Source organism: Tetrao urogallus (genome assembly GCF_951394365.1).
Source record: "Tetrao urogallus genome assembly, chromosome: 1".
Classification (NCBI taxonomy): domain Eukaryota; kingdom Metazoa; phylum Chordata; class Aves; order Galliformes; family Phasianidae; genus Tetrao; species Tetrao urogallus.
The window spans coordinates 102,631,457-102,653,435 of NC_136813.1; the positions used below are offsets into that span (position 1 = coordinate 102,631,457).

A 21,979-nucleotide genomic window follows, 5' to 3' on the forward strand; every position below is an offset into this window, starting at 1 on the left:
TGAGAAAAGTGGCCTGAATGATAGTTTCTCCTTCTTTCTGCCTCAAAAATACTGAGCCTTCAGATTATTGCAACACAGCTTGAAAAAATTTCATGACTTTTAGGACTATATAACTTATTCTGTGCTATCACACTAGCAATTCAGCATGCTCTGGTAAGACCAGGAAAATACAGACACCTAGATGGATAATGAGACAAGAAATGACTGTTAGCTGTTAATCTTTCCTTAAGTCTCCTGACTTGGAAAATGCCTTTGGAGGACACAGCTCCAAACATTTCAGCTTTGAAGCTAAAAATGCATATGATGCTTCAAAGTCATAAACCTTTGGCAAGCCAGACTTTCGCAGCCATTCTTACACCATCCTTACAACAGCTCATATCAAAAGTAACTCCTTTTAAAATGCAGGTGTTTCCTGCGCAGGACTTTTAAGAAATTTTTCCTTCTACCCATTCCTCCAGGTGTTGAAGGGAATGGAGACAGGTCAGAAGCAGGCTGGTATTGGTAATCTTGTTGGGAAAACAAGAGTTGTTACCATTTGGTTCTTCACCACTTATTGGGTCAATCCTTCATTTATCTGATTGCAGATGTTCCCATGTTTATGCATCAGATGAGGCACGTGGCTTGCAGGCCATCAGTCAGAAGCAGCCTTTAGGGGATGAGGCCACATGTGAGACTAGGTGGTGATGAGCTACTTGCAAATGAGTCCAGTAGGACAGAAACTAAAAGATTGTCCAGTTCTTAGCTGGAAGGCCTGTAAAATGTGAGGCTCTCCCAGTGGCAGGGGATGTCATGGCAGATCCCAGTAGATGGATGACCTTGCTGGATGTCCAGACCACTCTTCAGATATTAGCATATTAGCCTGTGTCCTTACACAATTTCAGAGGAGACGCTAACAATCAAATCTGTTAAGTGTTCATTTCCTTTCTTCTCACCCTCTTCACTGCCTCCTGGTCACTAGAAATGACTTAATTACAGAAGTAAATGCCATAAAAACTTGTGTACAATCTGCGCAGGGTCCATTCAAGGGAGAAAAGGCCAAAGAAGCCTGCAAAATTAGGTCCTGTAATGTATTTCACTGGATTAATTTCTAGAAATTTGAAATAACCTTAAGAAAGCAGTGCCCCACAAGCAATACAAACCTCATCCCTTGCCTGAGAAATATCACAGGCCTGAGTTGGTGTAATGCTATAATGTGATGGAAAGCACAGCAATGATGGTGGAATAGCAAAATCCTAGACTGCAGCAAGTAGTGAGAATATGCTCTGTGCAGCAACAGTGGGTACATAAGCAAAGGAAAAAAAAAATCTGATTCCCCTTGGAAGGCCCTCAGGCAGGCGGGGATCTCCAGATGAGATACCCTCACCTCTTAAACCCTTAAATGAGGTTCTGGGAAGGAATGGATCCTGGCTCCACCCTTCCAGTCACTCACGTGCGTTGCTTGCACCTGAGCTCCCCTGAGTTGGCCCTGCCTTCCCACCAGGAGCTCATCACTGCTTCAGGCTGTGACTCAGCATTTCCACTACAGTCAGCAATAGGCCGTACTGCTTCTGTGCTAAGGGACAGTGCATACTCCTATCAAAAGCCATACACGGTTTTGAGAGCTAGCATTGCACTAGAATCTGAGCTGAGAGGCTGTTGTGCCAAGGGAGGTGTGGTGCAGTAAAGTACCTGCAAAAGTGATCTGGTCATAGGGATGACATTTCACATGTCACTTTACAGCTGTGGGGAGAGTTCATAATTTCTTTCACATCTTCTGTGGAAGCTTGATTCTTAGAACAGTGGGAACAGGCTGAAAGAGAAGATCCCTCATTAGTACTTGGAGCTCCAGAATATCTGGAAGTGCTTGATCCAAATGCCTTCTTCAACAAAGTAAATCATAACTGAGAGTGAGAAGAGTAGAGAGAAGAAAATCTCAGACAGTAAAGAAAAAAAGTCTTTTAGATCTAGTTCTATTTTTCCTTGGTGGGACTCATCCCTGTAGTAGATCTGAACATGACTAGCCCGTAGCCATAATCTGACCTGGTCCATCTTACACAGATGTTATCTGTGTAGTGTCGTATGGATAAAACTGTACTCATTAGCAGGGAGTTAGAACTCCAGTCTGACACAAAGACAGGCAACCAACCACATGCCGAGACAAAGTCAGCAGGGAAATAATGGTAAAAGTTACTGTCACTACATGCAGCTTACCAACTGAGTGAGAGAACAGCGGTGTTAGCATAAGGAACCAACAAACCAGCCCTCTGAGGTCTCTGAGAAACATTTGTGCCTCAGCATCTAAGATTGGCTTTTGTTTTTATAATTCAAGCTGGATCCCTGTTCTACTTCAGTAAATTGTAATTGCACAGACTATTAAACACTGCGTTTTTGGTTAAATTAATTGGAAGGATGAAAAAAAACGCCCAGAGAGTTTTCATTCTTAAATTACTACGAAGACGAGCTGATTAGGCTGTGAGCTCCTCACATTAGGAGATGTGAACCTCAACAAAGCACCTACATGTTTTGGTCACCACAACAATCACACATCTGAGAACCCTTATTTCCGTTTTGCTGTATCTTTTCTATTCCCTCCCACACTTCAGCTACTCGAAGCATGGCTTTTTGAGCTCAGAAATGACTGAGCTCTTGGTCCAGCTTTCCCTACGTGAGAGCAACAGAAATACTTTCAGACGTATTCTGAGCTCCTGCAGTATCTGTTGAGTGGTGATCTGCAGCAACGCCAGCAGGAAGCACGTGAAAGACAGACATTTCCCTTCCCAGGCAGGTGATAACGCACAGCAGCACCAAAGCATACAAACTGGGAAGTTGGTTTGAAATGCCAGCTTCAGTTCCTTACAGCTTACAAAGTGACTGCAAAGTGACTGTACAAAGCAGCACCGCCTGACTCAGCAGATCCACTCTGTGTGCATATTAGGAAAATTGGACTAAAAGGGAAATTCCCTTTTATGCAGCTAAGCCCATTGCTGTTGCAGGTGATCCCATTCCACCACACCAGTATGCTTTCTACATCTTAAGAGCAATCTGGTATCAACAGATATCTGAGAACGCTCCAGAATCTTACTCCTTTAATGCTAGGGAACCTTTTAGTTTCCAAGCCTGTATTTGTGTAGAGAAAGATCTTTGAATTACACTTGTCTTTTTCCCATAATTAGAAGCTGATTACTCCTGCAGCTAACAGCACAGGCTGCTTGGTCATGACATTCATATTTTCAAACAGATTACTGCTCTCCCATCAACACAGCTCCAAGACACAACAGAGAATAACCAGCACTAATGTCACAGAGGGACATGAGTGGAAAATGAGGAAATGCACAGGTGTTGCTAAGGGTCTCTGCCTTCCCCAGGTGCTTCCTTTCTTGGTGATAAAGCACAGAGGAGTAATCAGCCCAGCCTAATGCAACGGTCACATAGTTTTTTGAAAGGCTGTGGTTGGTTAGGAGGGGAAGAAACACAGTAATGTTGCCTCCTTATTCTCACTTGCAAGTGACCTTGCTCAGAATTGAAATAGAGATAACACGAGATATGAGGATGATGAACTCACGAGTGTTCTTGAGTGAGCCAAGTCCCTGCTGCCTAACGTATGAACCCGTTTCCGGTGGGGGATACCACTGTGATCATGATGAGTTAATACACTCAACCTGGTGGCTTTTGGTCTAAGTGTGCTGAACACAGAGCGCTCTCAGTTTGTCTTCAACCTTCACTTCTCCAGTGACCTGACAGACCTCGATTGGGTGATACTTATAACATGTTGCAAGGCCTGTTGTCTTTCTGCAGCACTGCTCTTCCAAGCTACCAACAGGGTGCAGAGAGGACATATATTGCTGTTGACTTTTTGTACAGGCTGGATCCCTACCAGCCTTTGTAAATCCATTAGATTTAGATGCCCACATCTTCAGGGGCTTTCTCGTTGGCCAGCTTAGCTGCTGCTCCTAGTCATGTCTATCTGATGAGATCTGGTGAGTTGCCACCTGAGGTCCTCTATGCAATCACAAAACTTGTTGACATGTCTGGATTACTGAAGACTTCATAGCATTGGCAGGGCACCTCACCTTTGCTCTTTTGGGACCAACAAAGAAGACAAATACAAGACTCCTGATTACTGTTTTTTTTTTTTTTTTTTTTTTTTTTCTTCCTAAAAGTGCTCAAATTGCAGTGCTCAAGTCTATTCAGTAGCCCTAGCACTATGCATTGTTGTAATATTAGCTCTGTGACTTTTCTGAGAGATTGTCCAAGTAGGATGTATAGACAGATATCATTTTGAAACTGTTAGTGCTCAGCTGTGTTGATAATGCTCACAAAGATTCTTGACATCTTCAAGCATCCTAACACATAAAAATGGACCTCTCAACCTTTCTGAATACAACTCCGTTCTTTGGAAGTAGTCTGACCTTCTTTCAAAACTCCCAAGACAATTAGAGTGTCAACCTGGAACCCTACTGCTGTGTGCACACAAAATACGGGAAAGTCCTGAGCCAGGCTTAGATTTTGTGACAGTAGATGCAGCATTAAAAAAAGAAATGAGAGGAAGGTACAAAAATACTTAGTGTATCAGTATAGTTTCTATAAATGTGTATTTCACATAGTTAATGCAGTAAGCAGTAAGAAACTGTTTCTGGAAAAAGGAGCTTTACTTACCGTGCCTTGGGAGGTATTTTGCTGCTAGGCTGACAGCCAAAAGGAAGGTGATAATGATGATACTTGAAGCAGTAATGACATTATAGGATGGAAGTGCAGTAGAGACAATGCAGTCGTTCGCTTTTGCTGAGACAGAAGAAATAAAGCATAAGTATGGGGCCCAACAACATTGTGTCATTTTCATGCAATAGCAGGCATGTCAATTATGGTAGTTCAAGCCAAATTCTAACTGGGATATTTAGCCTGAAAATACACCTATTCAGTAAGAAAACAGACAATGCTGGCACCTAATCGATAGAAGCCCTTCATTTTCCCTCCATGTGCTGTATACTGAAATTTTTGTCACTACCACAGAATCCAAAATGCTGGACAGACTTAAGTACTTCTTAAAGTAACTGGTTAGTCTTAGTGGAAAAGACTTATCCAGAAAATTTCCATTCTCAAATACATTCCACAGTTTTTCTTACTGTTTTATCCAAATTTATGCTTATTTTTTCCCCTCTATGGATTCACAGGTGGTGGAAAACAACATGTTCTTTCATTTCATCTTTTCAAGATGTCTTTTTTTTTTTTTGTTCCTCCAAAAGAATGGTCAGGTGCTGGAATGGGCTACTCAGGGAGATAGTGGAGTCACTGTCCCTGGAGGTGTTCAAGAAACATTTAGATGTCATACTGAGGGATGTGGTTTAGTGGGAAATATTGGTGGTAGATAGACGGTTGGACTGGATGATCTGGAGGCCTTTTCCAACCTTGGTAACTGTATGATTCTATACATTTAAAGGACTGGAGGTGTCATTCTCAACACAGAAGGAAAAGGATCTCAGACAGTTCAGCATCAGTGGGTCTGTATCTTTTGGCTTTTCACCACTGGGAATGACTATTCCACCACTTAGAAATACAAGTAGATAACAGACCATGTATATGGTACAGGACAATCCTAATCTAAGAGAAAGGACACACTGAGTATCTGTTCATATGTCTTCAGATTTTCATTGTCTACATTTAGCATAATTAAGCATCATCCAGCTTCTAAGATACTACTTTGACCTGCTGTACAATCTGGCCTCATACATCCCCCCAATGCAGAGTTTGCCTCCTGTGTTTACCAGAAGCTGTGTTCTGTCCAGACAGAAGACTGGTTTGGAGCACTATTTTCACTGTGCCAAAGTGGGAGTGGTTGTACTTCTTAAAAGTCAAAAGGCAAGGGCTTTGTGACTGTGTCCTCATTGTTGATTGCACCCTTCTCTGAAAGTGTGTGACAACAGGGTATTACTATTACTTCTATTTTGTCACTTTCCTTTTTCCTGTATGATATTTATAACCTTCTTTTTCTATCATCATCTCTAGGGAGATTACACACTGTGCCCAGCAATAACCAATATTCATGAAGCGCTGGCTTCCAGCATTTGTCCTGAAGCTGAATGGCACTTCTCCTCACAACCCCCTTTGATTTTAGAAAGACCGATAAATAAAGTACCTTGATGAATAAGGTACAATTCCTGGGACACATAGCACTTTTCTAGCTTTCCTTCAAGCTATCTGCATCTCTACAATGAAAGCCTCAGACCTAGAGACATATTTTAAAATAATTTTTCTTTGGCAATAACAGAGCCAAAAGGATTTTTTTTTTTTTAATAGTTTTTTTGTTTGTTTGTTTGCAAATCCCTTTCTGCTGCAAAACACGTAGACTGTAGCATACTTCCTTGCCTCATACTGTTTCCACTCGTCCCTCAAGCTTTCCAAGGGACAGACTAAGCTATTACATTATCACTTCCAGGCCCAACAAAGTGATGGAATTTTATCTGTTTGAGTTAACTCTATATCAAATGCGTATGAAAGCAGTATTTTGTCTAGTCCCTCAGCTAACATCTTCTGTCACTGAAGCAGGAACAAACATGCTTATGAGGTAAGGAAATTCTTTGTAATCATAACCTCTGAGGCACACACATTTCTCAAGTCCCTCCATTCAAACATCAGGTCTGTGTCACACTACTGGCAGTAAGTCCATGCTGGTACAGAAGAACACTGAGTAGTGGCAGCCCCAAACTGCGAGAGCCACTGGGGCTGATGCCACCTGATCACAGCAGGATCCAACTGCCCTGTCAACCCAGCTGTGATTCACCAGGGAGCAATGGGAAGCGTGAGCCATCTGCTCATTCACCAGTCAGTGATGTAACCCACCTCTCCATCTTTCCCCTCCACCCTTCAACTTAAGAGCCATTGAACTATCTTGGTGGGCTGCTCCTGGAACCACTGTGTCACCCTCATATCAGCAGATATGCAGAGATTTACCATTTCTTCAGAGGCAACTCAGCAGGTTCAACAAAATAGTTCTCTAATACAAACTACAAGGGCTGTTCCAAAAGTAATACCTCCTACTTTATGATGTTGGCCCACAACATCATGGCAGTAGAGGCTGAACCTTCCCACCAATATTCCATTACATGTTGTTGCCACGCAACAGATGGCAGTAGAGAGGCAGTCTGAGGCAATAGCATCTGACATGGATGGGCATTTGAAGCAAAGGTGTGTCATGTAATTCCTCCAGGTAGAAAAAGTTGCAGCCATTGATGTCAATACTTGCTGAACATTTATGGAGACCAAACCACACACAAACACAAAGAGGCAGTGGGTGGTGCACGTCAGCAATTACACTGGTCGTAGCAGCTATGAAACAGAGGGTCACCCCTGCTGGTCACCCCCACTGGCAACAATGCATATTAATAGTTATGACTATGCTGAAAAGTAGCGTTTTGTAGAGCAAATTCTCAACTATTGATTAGTGTTACTGTGCTCTTTGTATCTGCTGTAGCTTCCACAGAAAGAAATAGGAGGTATTATTTTTGGAGCAATCTACATAGTATGAAAACCTACCTAGAAGTAAGCTGGTGGACGTGAGTAAGCCATCATATTCAATGAAACAAGTGAAGTTGATATCTTTGGACACATTGAGCCACAGTGTGCCAGTGACGTTGTATGGGCTGAGGCTGGACTCGGACTCCCAGGTGGTATTCAACACCACAGACATGTTGTTGAGGACTCCGTAGATTTTGGGTTTGGGGAAGCCTCCATGAGAAGAACATCTTACCACCATTTCTGTTGATTCACATGAACTAGCCGTTACTTCTCTTTCTATGTTCGGCTTGCTGAAGTCAGCTGAAAAAAGAAAGATTTAGAAAACATTTAGAAACCCATGGTGAAAGCAAAGATCCTCCTATGAGATGTCCCTCAACTATCATAATCTGTTTGGCCTTTCTTATGCCTTGCATTCTCCCTCCAGCCCTGGCCTCTTTTTCTATAGACTACAGTCAATCATTAATCATTTATTTCTGATAAAACAGAAAGGAGCTTTTCTGGAAGGCATGAAATTAGAGTGTTTGTGGTGAGAAGAGATTCATTGCTGCACATTTTTCATGTGGCTAACTTCTCAGCCCTCAGCAATACTCCTCTCCATTAGAGGGTTCTGACAGTCCAGTTCCCTACTTTCTTCTTGGCTCCCGTAAAGATAACAGAATGTGACTCCTTGCACAGATGTCCATCATTCATCCACTTGGGTCAGCAAGCAGTGGCCAGATCTCAGAAGCTTGGGAATATTTTTGCTGGGGAATTTCATTTGAGAGGGGGGAAGAACGCTCCTTCACCAACTTATTTGGAGGATTTCTGGAACTCTCTACTGCTAAAGGTATTCAAATGTATATATAAATATATATATGCATCTTATCAGTATCTCTGCTTTTGGCTGAAACCAACCACCAGAAAAACAGTGGTGCAAGTGGAAAATCATGTCAATGGAACTTTTTGTAGCCTCCAAGAAAAGATTCAGATTCATTTTGAGCAACTTGGATGAGGAACTTGAGTGGTTTCTTTGAAGCCTCAAATCTTCAGTTAAGCTCAGCTTTGGTTTGTGGAGCTGCTGTGCAGCTCATGTGCAGGCCAGCCCCCAGGAAGTGTTTCTGTGGCACAGAAAAGCCTTACAGGAGGCTTAATGCACACTCTGGCTCTCTTTCAGGCATCGTGGTGAAAGCATCTCTGCTACACTACGCTGAAAGCTTCAAGGAATATCCCCTTCTCCCTAGAGGTTGGCACTAGAAAGCCTCACATGTGGGGAGGCAACCCACCTACCAGTAACAAAGAGGGTCACGGGCTCTCCACACAAAAGATGAGATCCAGGTTTGTCCGGTGAAGACTGGAGACTCTGAACAATACATTGGTAAGGGCCGCTGTCCAGGATTTCCACACCAGAGATCCACAGGGTGAGGTTCTCAAAGTCCAACTTTGTCCGGTTGACATAGCGTGGGTGCTCAAGGATCTTTTGCCCCCCTGAGTAGGCCAGCACCACATCCGTAACGTTCATCTGCCAATACACGCGGTAGTTTTGCAGGCTCTCTGAGCTGGGAATTTTGTAACAACAAGGCAGGCCGACTTTTTCTCCTACTTTGCTTTTGGCCACTTTCTTCTCCTGTGCACAGCCTGTTGAGGAGCAAACAAAAGGCACTGAGACAGTGGTATGGCCTTAAGCCAAGGTCTTCCGCATAGAGCTCACCTATTTCAGCTCAGTCTGCACCCATTAATGTACCTCAGCCCTCCATCTGCTGAGCAGTCTATATCTTCAGCTCTGCACTGAAGGGAGGACTGTCTTGCAAATGCTTTTCATGTGATGCTCAAGTCCTTTTTAAGACTTAGGGCACACAGCTGTTTCAGTGTTAATTACTGAAGGCAAAAGCAGGAGACTTGCCTCCCTGGACAGAAACTGTGGCACCTTGAAAACGACACTCCAGAGTAAAGAACTGCCATGACGGCCATAAGAAGGAATAAAATCAATAAATAATAATAAAAAAAACCACAACCAAAAACACCACACTGCCCATCTGCTATCTTCTCTGCTCAATGTTTGCAAGTCCATGTCCTAACTCTTTTGCATTCCCTGCTTCCAGACAGGGCCACAGTAGATAAATAGATTGTAGGTTTTGATTCGTGTTTTTATTTTTTATTGTTAAAAAAAAACAACACACAAAACAAAAGCACAACAACAACAGAAAACCAACCATTTTAAGATCCCAGAAACAGCCCTGCAGTAATGAAGAGCAGAAAGAGACATTTTCATCACTGTATTAGCACAGCACTCACAAGCGATCAATTTTGCATAACCTAGCTAAAACAAACTTGTATTTTTGAAGGCCTGTGGGCCTCCCCTTCAGCCCCCTTTTGAATTACATGCAAACCAGGACAGACATTCCTAAACTGCTCGTGCCTGTGTGTCATATCTCAGCACACAAGCGTGTGCTTATGATAACAATCTGGGACCCCAATCTGGGACCCTTGCAAGGGGGAAGTTACGACAACTTTGACCTGCTTAGCTGTAATCCTCCATTTTGCATTACTGCTTACCCACTTCCCTTCCCCCTTCCAGTGGGTGGGTACTCACCAGTGCCAGGACCATAAGCACAAGGGTGCAGCCCAGCCAGGAGCTTCTGCCAACACAGCACTGATACGCAACCCTGTGCAGCAGCAAGGCCAGGGCAGGTATATTTGCTTTTTCCTGGGTCTGTGCAGCTTCTGGAGTGATGCTCATCCTCTACACATCCCAGTTCAGAAAACTGGGTTGTTTCATATTTGTCCTGCTTTCCTTAGCCTCATGCTATTAGCTCTTACCTCCAGGAGTCAAAGATAACTCCCAGATCCCAGGGATACCCACAAGCAACCAGCAGCTATGTGGCATGCTGACTTGTGCCTGGTGGGCTTGAGGAGGTGCTCTGAAAGCCTCCAGGTGCTCAGGAGAGATAGGCAGTGCCCCAGCACATCCTAATTTTGGGTAGTATAACACCACAATAGAATGGAAAGCACAACATTAACAGTGGGGTAGCTGCAGCAAGCAAGGAGAAGCCCAAATGCAGGGGACAGAAAAACAAAGGAAAAAAGTTGCTCACCCACAGAAGACCCCAGGTAGACAGAAATCCCCAGGTAAACTACCCGTACATCCACTGCCAATCCTTAAATGAGATCTGAGAAGGGGTGGATCCTGGCTTCACCCCTTCCAGTCACTCAGCTGCATTACTTGCACCTGAGCTCCCCTGGGTAGGTCCTGCCTTCCCACCAGGTGCTCAGTCACTGTTTCAAGCTGTGACTTAGCATTTCTGCTACAGGTAGCATTGTGTGTTGCATGCTGATGTTTAGCAGTCCCAAGACCAGAACCTGAAATGAGCTTTCACCCTGTCCTGCCTGCCTGCTTTACGTCGGAAATGGAATAGGATGTTTTAATACCCATTACAAGAAGTTGAATGTGAAGCTAAATAAATAAATTCTCACTGAGCTGTTTCCCTCCCCCACTCAGCCACCTCATTGATCTTCCAAAAGGAAAGGTCTGACAGATGCAGACACAATTTTCCCCACTACCTGTACTTCCTCTTATGAAGAGTGCAGACCAGAGCCACCAGGCAGGGGCAGACCAGGAACCCACTCATCCCACTGACCTGTTTCAGCCCACTGATCTGTGTCTGCTCACTGACCTGTGCTGGCCCACTCAGCCCACTGGCCTGTGGTAGCCAGTCACTGGCAGAAAATGGTAGAAAAAGCCGTTCTTGCTCAAGCCAAGGTGTGACACACCAGCTAAGATTTGGCAGTCACAAGTTGACAGACTTCTTGACATCAGCAGCTTAGTCACTACTGATGTAGCTACCTTTTGTGAGCAGTCCCTGCCCTTTGGGAATGCACACATATCTTTGGCTTCCATAGCATCCCATGGCAGTGAGTTGCATAGTTTGATTTCATACTGTGTGAAAAAGCACTTGTTTCCATTTGCTTTTCAGGTGACCCATTCTGGGCTGTGATACTTGAAGTTCCTCCCACTGTGTGTCTGCAGGCATTGCGTGTGGGTCTGCTTGTGTTTTTCCTCAACCACATCTTTGCTTTTTCGCACAGTTCAGCTATTGTGCAGGCAAGACCTCCAAGAGCAGCCAGCAAAACTTTGGGATTGTGGATCCTGAAAACGACAATGCAGTTGAGTATGTATTTATTTTCTATTTCCTTTTGCAGCAAGAGGGGAAGAGTAGGCGTACAGAAAATGTCAGTGTGACGGCACATCATGGGTTGCATGAGGTTCTCTGTGCCTTGCCCCTAAGAGTCTCCTTTGCTGCCAAAAGGAGAACAAAAACCTCCGTGGCAGTACATATACAAGGGCTGGAAACTCCTGCTGATGTCACATCTACCCTTACAAGGCGCTGCAGCCTTGAAACTGCAACCTGAGTGCTGAGGGCCTGCAGGAATCAAAGTCCATGAAGAGCCATTCAGCCCCACAAAAGTCCCCTTTCACTTTAAAGGTGAACTGCAAAGCAAAAATGAAAGCTCAGTTCTGTCCCATTTCTGTGTTGAATACCCTCCGTAGCCAGGCTGTGAGGGAGGCATCCGCCATGGGAATAATTTTTAATTACTTTTTTAGAAAAAGAAATAAGCCACCCTCCTGCCCTTGGTGAAGCCCACCCACTCCCTCACTGTGTGCTTGTGTTTCTCCCTTGCTGGCGGCCTGCAGTGTGCAGCCAATGCTGACCCTTTTCCCCAGGCAGAGAAGATGCTCCATTCAAACTGCTGCTGTGCTGCAGCTGCCCCCAAAGCAAGGCTAATTGGAAGAGAAAGGTGAGCTTAGAGGAAAGGCATTGGTTTTGTACGCTCTGAGAATCAGAAAGCAAGAAGGCTGTTGGGTCTTTAACCAACATCTTTAGTCTTTCACAAAATCTTCAGCAAATCCACAGAGAGGGAAAGATCCTGCCTGGTGGGCCCAGAAACCTTTGCCCCTCTGGGGGCAGCACATCAGACAGTGCATCTGCACACTTCTTCAGCTGGCAGTTTTGCAGAAAGCTCTCAGGCAAACTGTCAGGCATTTATATTAGCTTGAACATTCAGAAATTTCGAAAAACTGAATCTCCAAGGGGCTCAACACTCCCTATTGGTCTTTACCCCAGTTGATTTTACTGGTGAGAGATCTGAATCTTTCAAAGATTTTCATAGCAAATGTCCTGTGCAATGCATGAATACTGGAATGAATACTTTAAGCTAAACCAGCCGCTCTGCACCGCTCCGGCAAAGCAAAGCAGCTGCTGTCTGTGTTCAGTTAGCTGCTGTCACAGTGACCTCCTAACAGGTCACGTTCAGTTACTCATCCCAGATGTGGTGGGAGAGCAGAGAACTCCTTTGTATTCTGAAGAAAACCTGCCTCCCACTTCATTTGGCTGCAGATCCATTCAGTCTCATTTCCTCCTACACACTACACAGTGTGCCACAGCAATGAGAGGGGAGGATTATTCCTAGTTTACATTGATGTCATGGCAGGCCTGAGACAGGGAGAGGGTTGGAAGAGGTTTCCTAAATGTTTGGCTCTGCTTCCTTTTGCAGTGTAACGGCAGTGTGAGCTGTGCTCCCCATCCCTGCGTGCCTCTGTCTTCACAGCCATACTCCTGCTAACAGAGCAGTAACTGCCTTTAAAGAATAAATCCTTGAAATCATGTGGTTCAGGCTGTGAAAACCAGAGACCTTCCTGTATCTACAGGCATTCCATACCCTCCTTCCATGCCATGAAAGCATCCAGAATGGCACAGGAGGTCATGCTGTAACTGAATCACTGCTCTGTCATAAACCTGGCTTTAATGGGAAAGGAACTCCACCGATGACAAAAACTTCCATGATCTGTGATTAGTGACTGAGAAGGAGAAGGAGAATCTGAAATGCTTTGATGAAGGGGCTCAGAGCAGCACGAGGGCCACGACAGCCAACCAGTCCTTCTCCCTTTGTTCCTGCTCTCCCCAGCCCTGTCTGGGAACTTCTTGAGATAAAAATCTGCCGCTCTCTGAGTCACGCGGGCCCTGAGCTGGGACAAGCCCACCGCCTGGGTATGTCCAGTCTGCTTTGCTTATAAGATGAGTAAGACCGCAACTCCTCTCACTGCAACTTAGTTAGTACATGTCTAACCTCAGCACTAGCCATGCCACCTCTGAGCGCGGGGCTGAAAAGTACTTGGGAGATGATGGCTTTGACTGAATAGCTTCTTGACATCTCCCCCTTTGTTGCAAAGTCCTCCACATGGGCGTTTCATGGGGAGGAAAGGGTGGAGGGCGTGCTTATATGTTTCTGGCATGCACTGGGAGGGACACTGGCGGTGGGGACGGAAGGACATTTCTGACTTGGGGAAAGGAGTAAAGGGAAGTCTGTCTGAGCCTTCCCCTTCTCCATTCCCAGTACTGGGAGCGGGTGACCCAGCCAAAGGAAAAGGCAGGGGAAACACTGAATGTGGATGCCCGCAGAAGATTTGCATGTTTTAGTTCCTTTTGAGATCAAATTCCTGCAACTGACTGAGCACTCTTATGATTCCCAAGTTCCAGCAGAAACTAGATGTGGCAGTTGTGTAAGACAGGCCTTTGGGGGGGATCTGTAGCACACAAAGACAAAAATAAACTTGCTAATTTTTTTCCCCAGAGACCGTGTCCCTTGCTGACTGTACGACTTCGTATTCCTCTATATTTATCCCCCAGCTGGAGATGCCCTCAGATCATTCTATAGACTCTTCCCATGCTGCCACTATAAATACTGCAGTCTTCACAGCAAAGCTTTGGAAGCCGAGATCTCCCCACTGCCGAAGGCCCCGGTTCCTTCAGTGCTCACTAAACCTCACTGCCTCACACGCTCCCCACGTAGCCAGCCCCTCTTGAGACTAACAGGAGGTGAAAGTGCCCAGCAACCACAAAAAGCAAGCAGTATACCTTTCACGTAAGCCTGCTCAGAATTAGAAATCATTTTTTATTTTTTCTGAAGTACCTGTCCACAGCCACAGCACCATTTACCCGTGCAGGTGTGCCCTGTCTGTTGGCTACATGCAGCTACACCACAGGGTCCCTGCCACAGGCAGAGCAGCAGTGTGCAGGTGCCCCTGATACCACACGGTAGCATCCGGGGCTCACCAAGGCACGGGCATCTTTAGAGCACAGCGTAGCTGGAGGTGCCACCCAGCACTCAGCACTTTTATTTTTAGCCAGGCAGTCCCCTGGGACTAATGATGTTTTAAAAGCATAACAGTGAAAAAGCAGAAGCAAAGCTCGTGGCATTTCTGTGTTGGGAAAGATTTACATACTCTCAGACGACCTACCGAGACTCCTGAGAGCGGCGCCCCTCCAAGGGGACAGAATGGCCGCAATCAAACATACAGTTCATATCCACAAAAAGAAAGCCGACTTTTTCACCAGGCTTAAGTGAGTCTAATGTATTGGCCTTGCCACATCATCATGAAGAACACTGTGTTTAAGGCATGAAGGTAGGAAACACAATTAGAAAGGAAGTAGGAGCTCTCTGATCATGGGAGTTCTACTCCAGTCTAGTCTCCAGCTGCAGCTGGATGACAAACTTGCCCCACTCGCAGCTTTCTCACACAGAAAAAGGAGACCTTGCTCCCCCTTCATTTCCAGCCCCATGTGTTTCCGTGGCTTTCTCTTAAGGAATCCCTAGAGGCTGGGTCAGTGTGCCTTGTTGGCAGGAAACAAGTGGAAAAAATAGAGACTTTCCGGCAGGCTGGGAGCTGGACAAGTTCACCCCATGGTCAGAGAAGGGCAAGAGACAGCATCAGCGAGGGGACGGGAGCAGGATACCTACGCCATCCTGACCACGCTGCAGCTCAGCTCAAGGCAGCAGTGAGCTGGAGCGGCGTGAGGGCGTGCAGGGCAGCCTCAGGGTGTAAAAATTTCAGCCCCAAACTTTGCATGTTTAAATGCGGGAATGTCTGACATTCACGTCACGAAGAGACTACAAATGCTTCGGTGCTCCAAGAAAAGGAAAAAATTATTGGCCTCAGAGTGATGACCAGAGTTAATTGGGTTCACTCTGATCTAGTTGGACACAATGTGGTTAAAATGTTGGACCTATGCAAACTCCATACATGTGTGTAACTGTGATTTGACTGTGTAAGAATTTTGCTTGTCTGTTCAATATTTTTTCCTCCCCCAAATAACAGTTTCATTCAAAAAATCCAGAAATAGCACAACGGGATCTATAAAGAAGAACAGGAGCCTTAGCTGGGTTTCTGTTTCTTCAGACAGGCTTTACAGCAGGTTTCGTTCTGGATAGACAGGCGGACAGAAACAGGAGCTCCTCAGTTCTGCGGCTCTTGCTTTTAAACCAAAGACTTTTCTGAGTATCTGGAGCCGGAGGAGACAGACACTCATCCAAAAAAAGAAAGACAAAAAAAGCCGAGGACAGCAAGAGCAATAAGACACAAACTCCATTTGCATCCACTGGTGAAGTGGGCAAATCTCATACACATAGAAAAATTTCTGGCATCTCCGCCATGCAATTTGCCCTCAGCACACCCCATGCTGGAGCTGGCACAGCAATTAGTCACAAAGCACCTGGTGCTCATTACCAGCCTGCCAATATTCAGGGGAGGCCATGAAACAGAGAATCTTCCTTACCCTCCGTACTCCTTTCTGAAACCCAGGTCCTCTTTGAGCTCCTTACTTGTGGTAAGATGTGAAGGGGATTTCCAGAGTGAGTTACATGTGAGCAAACATTCCTTTGCCATGCTGAGGAAAGTGAATATTCCCCCCTCCCTTCCCCAGCTCTACCATAACTTTGACAAGCTGTAGGAATTTCCCTTAAAACTTCCCAAAGATTTAATAACTGGGAAGAACCAAAAACTGGACAGTCTCTGGTAGCTGAAAAGATTCCAGGGAAGCCAAAAAAAAATACTCCATGGACCAGACATGGGGTGGCTCGTCCCTGCCATCAGCGCCGTTGCCAGCTTGGCACACTGGGCAGGGACAGGTCTTTCTGGGCTACTTTAAGTGATGTTTTCCCCGTATAACAACCACATACTGAGAAGGAGGACGTAGCTATCCTTCAGGCGGTAGGTAGATGTGAAGGTGCAATGGCAGGCGAAAAACAAGCCCACAGGGATACTAGCAATAGACCATAATAAATAACTTTGCGCTGTAATCAAGGCTGTAATTGAGGCTGTTCTGCTGCTTTTCCACTGCTCTGAGACAGCAGGGCATTCGTGTGCATCAGCATCTCCAGCAGCAGATGACATTTCAGGAGCAGCTCTAAATTACAGTGGTATTTCAGCAGGTCACCTCAGGTGAACCTCAGAGCAGGAAAATTCGATTTATATAAATATAGATAGATAGGTATACACAGTTATATGTATATCTATCTATCTATATCTTTATATACATACATAGATATAGATAGGTAGATAGATAGATAGATAGTTATATACATATACCATCAGGTGAGATTAGTTCTGAAGTTGCTGGCCCTTGTGCCCTGCTTAGTGCTGCAGGAAGTCGCTGGCAGGGCCGTGGCAGCTCCTAGGGCTGCACTGCTCTGCCACGAGAAAGTCAGAAGCTGGTCTTTGTGATCCCTGTGGAAGGGCTAGGGGAGGCAGCACCTCCAAGTCCTGAAAAGGCTCATGTGTGATAGCGTATCATGGAGTTTTAAGGATCATCAGTGAAGGAATACCCCTTTTGGGAGAGAAAAGTGGCGGGGTTTGTATGTATGCATACAAAGGGAGAAATAAAGCATGTCGGCTGTGCTGTCCTTATCAGCCAGCACCAGGAATTCCACAAACTTATTGTGTGAGAAGGATCTAACAACTGCACCCCGAAAGCTGACATAATGCTTCCAAAACAGTTTTTTGTCCACTGCCAAATCAAACCCTGCAATTCTGTAATCAATCAGGTTTAGAAAAGTAACTCTTCTCAGCAACGGGGTGACCAAAGTCAATGCAGTTTTGCTTTGTGTCTCCCAGCCCTCTCCCCACACCTTCCAGCTGATTCCCATCTCCTCAGTGCTGCTGTGCTGGTACAGCCCCTTCCAGATGCTGTTGGCTGGGCATGAGGGGCCCACAGCATCCCTGCTATAGCCCTTCCAGCTCTGCCTTCCTGTCAGCAGTGATGGAAACTGCGCAGGGAGTTCAAAAGTTACGAGCAGAAGTCTAAGAAAAAGCTGGAGAGAAGGCCAGCAGAACAGACGAGCATATTGAAAAACTACACTAACCACTAGGACTGCTAGTTTGCTGATATTACCAAACTCATATTTCTGGTACTGATGATTAGCATCAGGCTGTATATCTAAGTATTACTTGTCTTTGGACTTGGAATCAGCATCCTTTTTAGAAAATCTACAGGATTGATGATTGATGTGCACACATTACTACATGAATAGCATAACACAAACCCAGAAACTCCTAAATTACAGACGGAGAAACAGTTCTGCCCATGATGAATTATTTGCTGATCACAGTCTGGGCAAAATATGCCCATGCCTGACATGTGTTTTGTAAGCACAGAGGCCATGGAGGAGTGTGGGGAAGACATGAGAACAGAGAGCTCACAGGAGGGGTCCAGAGGCTGCTTTTTCACCAGCTGGCTCCGCGATTTCATCCCTGCTAAATTCTCTGAGTTTTGTTTTAAGATTCTGAGAGTGAAAGTCAAAATGAAACCCAGCGGAGAGTATCAAATATCTTGCAGTTTCACAACACCACCATGAAAACCTCCTTATTCTGCAGCAGTTGATTTTTAATCAAACCCCAGTTCAGCCCCGGTTTGCTCCAGAGTTTCATTATCTGCAGTGAGGCACCACAACTGCCGGTAAGCACAGGCTGTGAGCACAAATCCCAGCTCAGGAGTGAGCTTTGTGTGGTTATAAGGTTAGCATTTCACACATCTCAGAAGAATCAACCCAAGCCCTTTGAGGTCTGGGTGATCTGTGGGCTTTCATGAACGTTGTGGCCCATACTGGGGACAGCCATCACTGTCCTCTGACACAGAGCTGTGCTGCCTGAGGGACCCCTTGTTGTGCTACAGCACAACACACCGCCCTGTCCTGTCTCCCCACCACAGACTCACTTTCAGCTACCCAAAAAACTCCAGAAACTGCTCGAGCACAGGAGCCCAGGAGCCAGCAGCTTGCTTCTCCCCCCAGACCCAGCACATTGTTTCTTCCCCGTGGAGTAAGCTTGAGCCACAAGCATCCTTCATCCTCCCACCTCAACAGCAGAAGTTCAGCAGCCAGGAACATTTGTGTCAGCCAGGGAGAGGCTGTAAGAATGCCTCATCCATCTCTGCCATGACAGAGGAACTCAAGAAGCACAAGCTGGCCCTGACCAAAACAGCATGCCTCCCTCACGGAGGGAACTACGATGCGGATGCTTCACTTACCCAAAGTAATGCAATAGAGCACGATGAGCCCGAGCCTGAGCCATCTCTTCAGGGGCCAGCTGGCTGGCACTGGCAGGCACCCCATCTTCGTGCAGTGCTGGGCCAGCAGCCGGAGCACCCGCAACCTTCTGCCACCTGCTTCCTCCTCAAGAACCCACCGTCACAGGCCTCGCCGAGTCGGCTTCCCTCTCTGTCCCCTTGGGCTTCACCAAGCGAGCGATGCCACCACCTCCGTGCTGGGAAGGAGGCAGGAGCTCAGCACTCGGCCACGGGTCACCGCCAAACTCTCCCGGCTGCTGAGCCGTGGGACTTTCGCTCCTCACCAGGCGCTGGAGGAAGGCTGGGACAGGCGCGGGTGCTGATGCTGATAAGCTGACTCACGCCCACCCGCAACTTCCTCGTGGGGCATGCGCGAGGGCGGGCGCTCGTGGCCACAGCCCTGCAGGGCCGCACGGGGTGTGGGAGCCACCCGGTCCTCAAAACAGAGGGGCCAGAGGGTGTGGGGCTTGGAGGGAAGGAAGGGCTCCTGCAGGTGGTGGGAGTAGCGGTCAGGCGGAGTGGGCTTTGAAGGTTAGGTTGAAGTTAGACGTCTGATTCTACACAGGGAGTAATCCCATCAAATTAAAACTGGAATAAATGAGAATAACAAATAATTTCAAGTTGAGCCGTGTGTAATCAGGCAAGCAGTCATCCAGCTTGCTTTCATGAAGAGCGTTACAGGAAAGCACCTCTCCTGCCATGGCTGAGTGCCAGAGGAAGCACACCCATGGCCATGGCCTTGGCTCTCCCCTGTTGCTGCGGGCCTGCTCCAGGCTGGCTCGTGGACCCAGCTCCTTAACTGCAGCGTTAGGTGTGGGGCCATGGCTGGGCTCCCCATGGTGCATGGGGCAGGGAGGCTGGCTGCACGGCCTTGCAGTACAGGGCCATCCCGAGCACAGCAGAGTGGTCAGACATTTCCTGACAGCGCTGCTTCTCTCACATTCAGATGCAAAGCACGTTCTCGATAAATGGTTCCTCCTTCTGCCTGACCTATCTGTGAGGGATGCAGAGGTGATTTGATGGCTTTAACAAAGTTCTTGACATACATCGTGGCTCAGTTCTAGTTTCTGAACTCTCCAATATGACAAAGCCAAGCAGATGGCACTTCTACAGAGAAATCAAATACCAGAGCAAGAACAGGTTGCACTTTTTCTTTTTTCCCCCAAAGAAATAAATATTATACATGAAAGATCATGCTGCTGAGTCAGAGTGGGGAGTCAGAGTCTCCTGTGTTTTATGATCCAGGCTCTGAATTAAATCCTGTATTTTTGTCCTCTACCCATGCATCAGCACAGTTTGAGAACAGTGGCAACAATAGGACCATACAAACACTTACAGACAAGTGTTTTCATGATACTTGGGGAACAAAAAAAAACCAAAAGCAACCATGAACATGCCATGCTGTTCCTTTCTGTTCCTTTCAGTAGAGCCCCAGCTCTCCTCCCCACCCCTCCAATGTGGCTGTGCAGCGTTTTAGTCATATAGGGAGCAAACCTCTATCCTGCTTCATTATACAGTTACAAGCAAGCCTGTAAGAGCTGTGCAGTTTACCATCTCACTTTCATTTTAAATTCAAGATTCAAATCTAATTTTTTTTGCTATTAGCACATTACAGCTAGAAGGAAAACCCAGCTTTTTACACCCACATCTAAATTTCTTGCTCAAGGTTTAACCCAGTTCTTAGGCAAGCAGGGAAAGCAGCAGAGCTCCCCATCTCTGAGAGGCCCTGCTCCTGGCCTCCCTGCCTTTGTGCTGGCTTCCCATCAGCCACCAACGTGAAGCACTGTGACCCTCCTTATTTGCAGAGTAACCTGGAGCAGTTCATTGCCTCTTTATGGCTCTCTAGATTTGCTACAGAAAGCTGAACTCATGGATGTCATTCTCAGCCAGAGCTCCTTCTCTTTTCTTAAGTATCATGGCTGCTGGTATCTTGTAGTACATACAAAGAGCTCTCCGATTGCAAAATTACAATAACAGAAAGAACACAGCAGTCAAGTGCTTTGTTCTGCTTTGATCAGAGGCAGAAGTCATAATCTGCCCATCACTTACAGCTTCCCTGAGCACACATCCTTGATTCTTGGAAGCCAGCTCTTCAAGGGAGGAAGTATTATGAATCCTTACTCAGGAGTGCTAACAGAGTTGAAGGACTTGCATTGAAGCTCCTGTTCAAAAGAGGCTCCTTGATAAGAGCACGATAGTGGGTACTATAAACTCAATAATTCACAGGGAAATCCCCATAGGAATAAGTTTTCTTGTGCACTTTAATAAGCCTCCAGCATTTTAACTATATGTGCTCCACGGTCAATTTTGTCCAGGTGGAAGAAACACTGTAGCTTGAAAAGGGAAGCTCCTGTTTAATAAGAAAGGGCCTTAAAATACTGCTAAAAATAATTACTGTGGAAAAGAGGAAGATGTGAGAGCATCACATGTACCACATTTTTCCTTTGCTTTCACACAAAACAGTTAGGAAAAAAAAGCAGAAAAGGCAAGTGAAATTTTGCAGCATATGTGCTATGTAGAGGAAATTAACTTTGCTAATCAGCACTTGTGGTAGAAAGCCTTGGCAATGGAAAGCTGTCCAGATATATCACAGCTAGATTTCTTCCGCTGACCCACTGCCGTCACCCGCTTTTCTCAAATAGCAGAGCTACTGCTGCAGGAATGTGCCTACCTACAAGCAAACTTTTGCTATTTTCAACATGTAGTGATTAGCAAAAACATCCAAGCCACCACCTCCACCTACTTCTGCCACCACCTCACAGCAGAAATACGTTAGAAAGCGCAGAAGGGAGTAAATACTGGAAAACAGCACAAAGCATCCACTCTCCAAGGAGAATTCGTAACCACACACACTCTTACAGCACTGGGATCCATTCGGTTGGTGTTAACGTGAACAGACATCCCCACCTGTATTCATCCAGATTATAAGCAAATCTGAGTGCTTTTCACACAGACACTTCCAGGCTGAATGGAAAGTATCCGAACTGTTTATAGGGAAGTATGTTGACAAAATATCGTTGTGCAAGTGACCTAAAAACATCTTCTTCTGAGAAATAACCCCCTTGGCAAAGAAGATTAATGTTTTTCGGAAGTTTGTTGTTCCCCCCTCATCC

The 21,979-nt window shown here is 45.9% G+C and overlaps 1 protein-coding gene across 1 annotated transcript; it reads right to left on the bottom strand.

Moving 5' to 3' along the window:
• Nucleotides 1–1,685: 1,685 nt before the first annotated feature.
• Nucleotides 1,686–18,912, bottom strand: CD80 (CD80 molecule; the record flags this gene model as incomplete). Its single annotated transcript, XM_079549573.1, has 5 exons — nt 1,686–1,789; nt 4,636–4,761; nt 7,510–7,791; nt 8,758–9,105; nt 18,828–18,912. 5 exons carry the CDS (start codon nt 18,910–18,912, stop codon nt 1,686–1,688), a joined length of 945 nt encoding a protein of 314 aa, XP_079405699.1.
• Nucleotides 18,913–21,979: the final 3,067 nt, after the last annotated feature.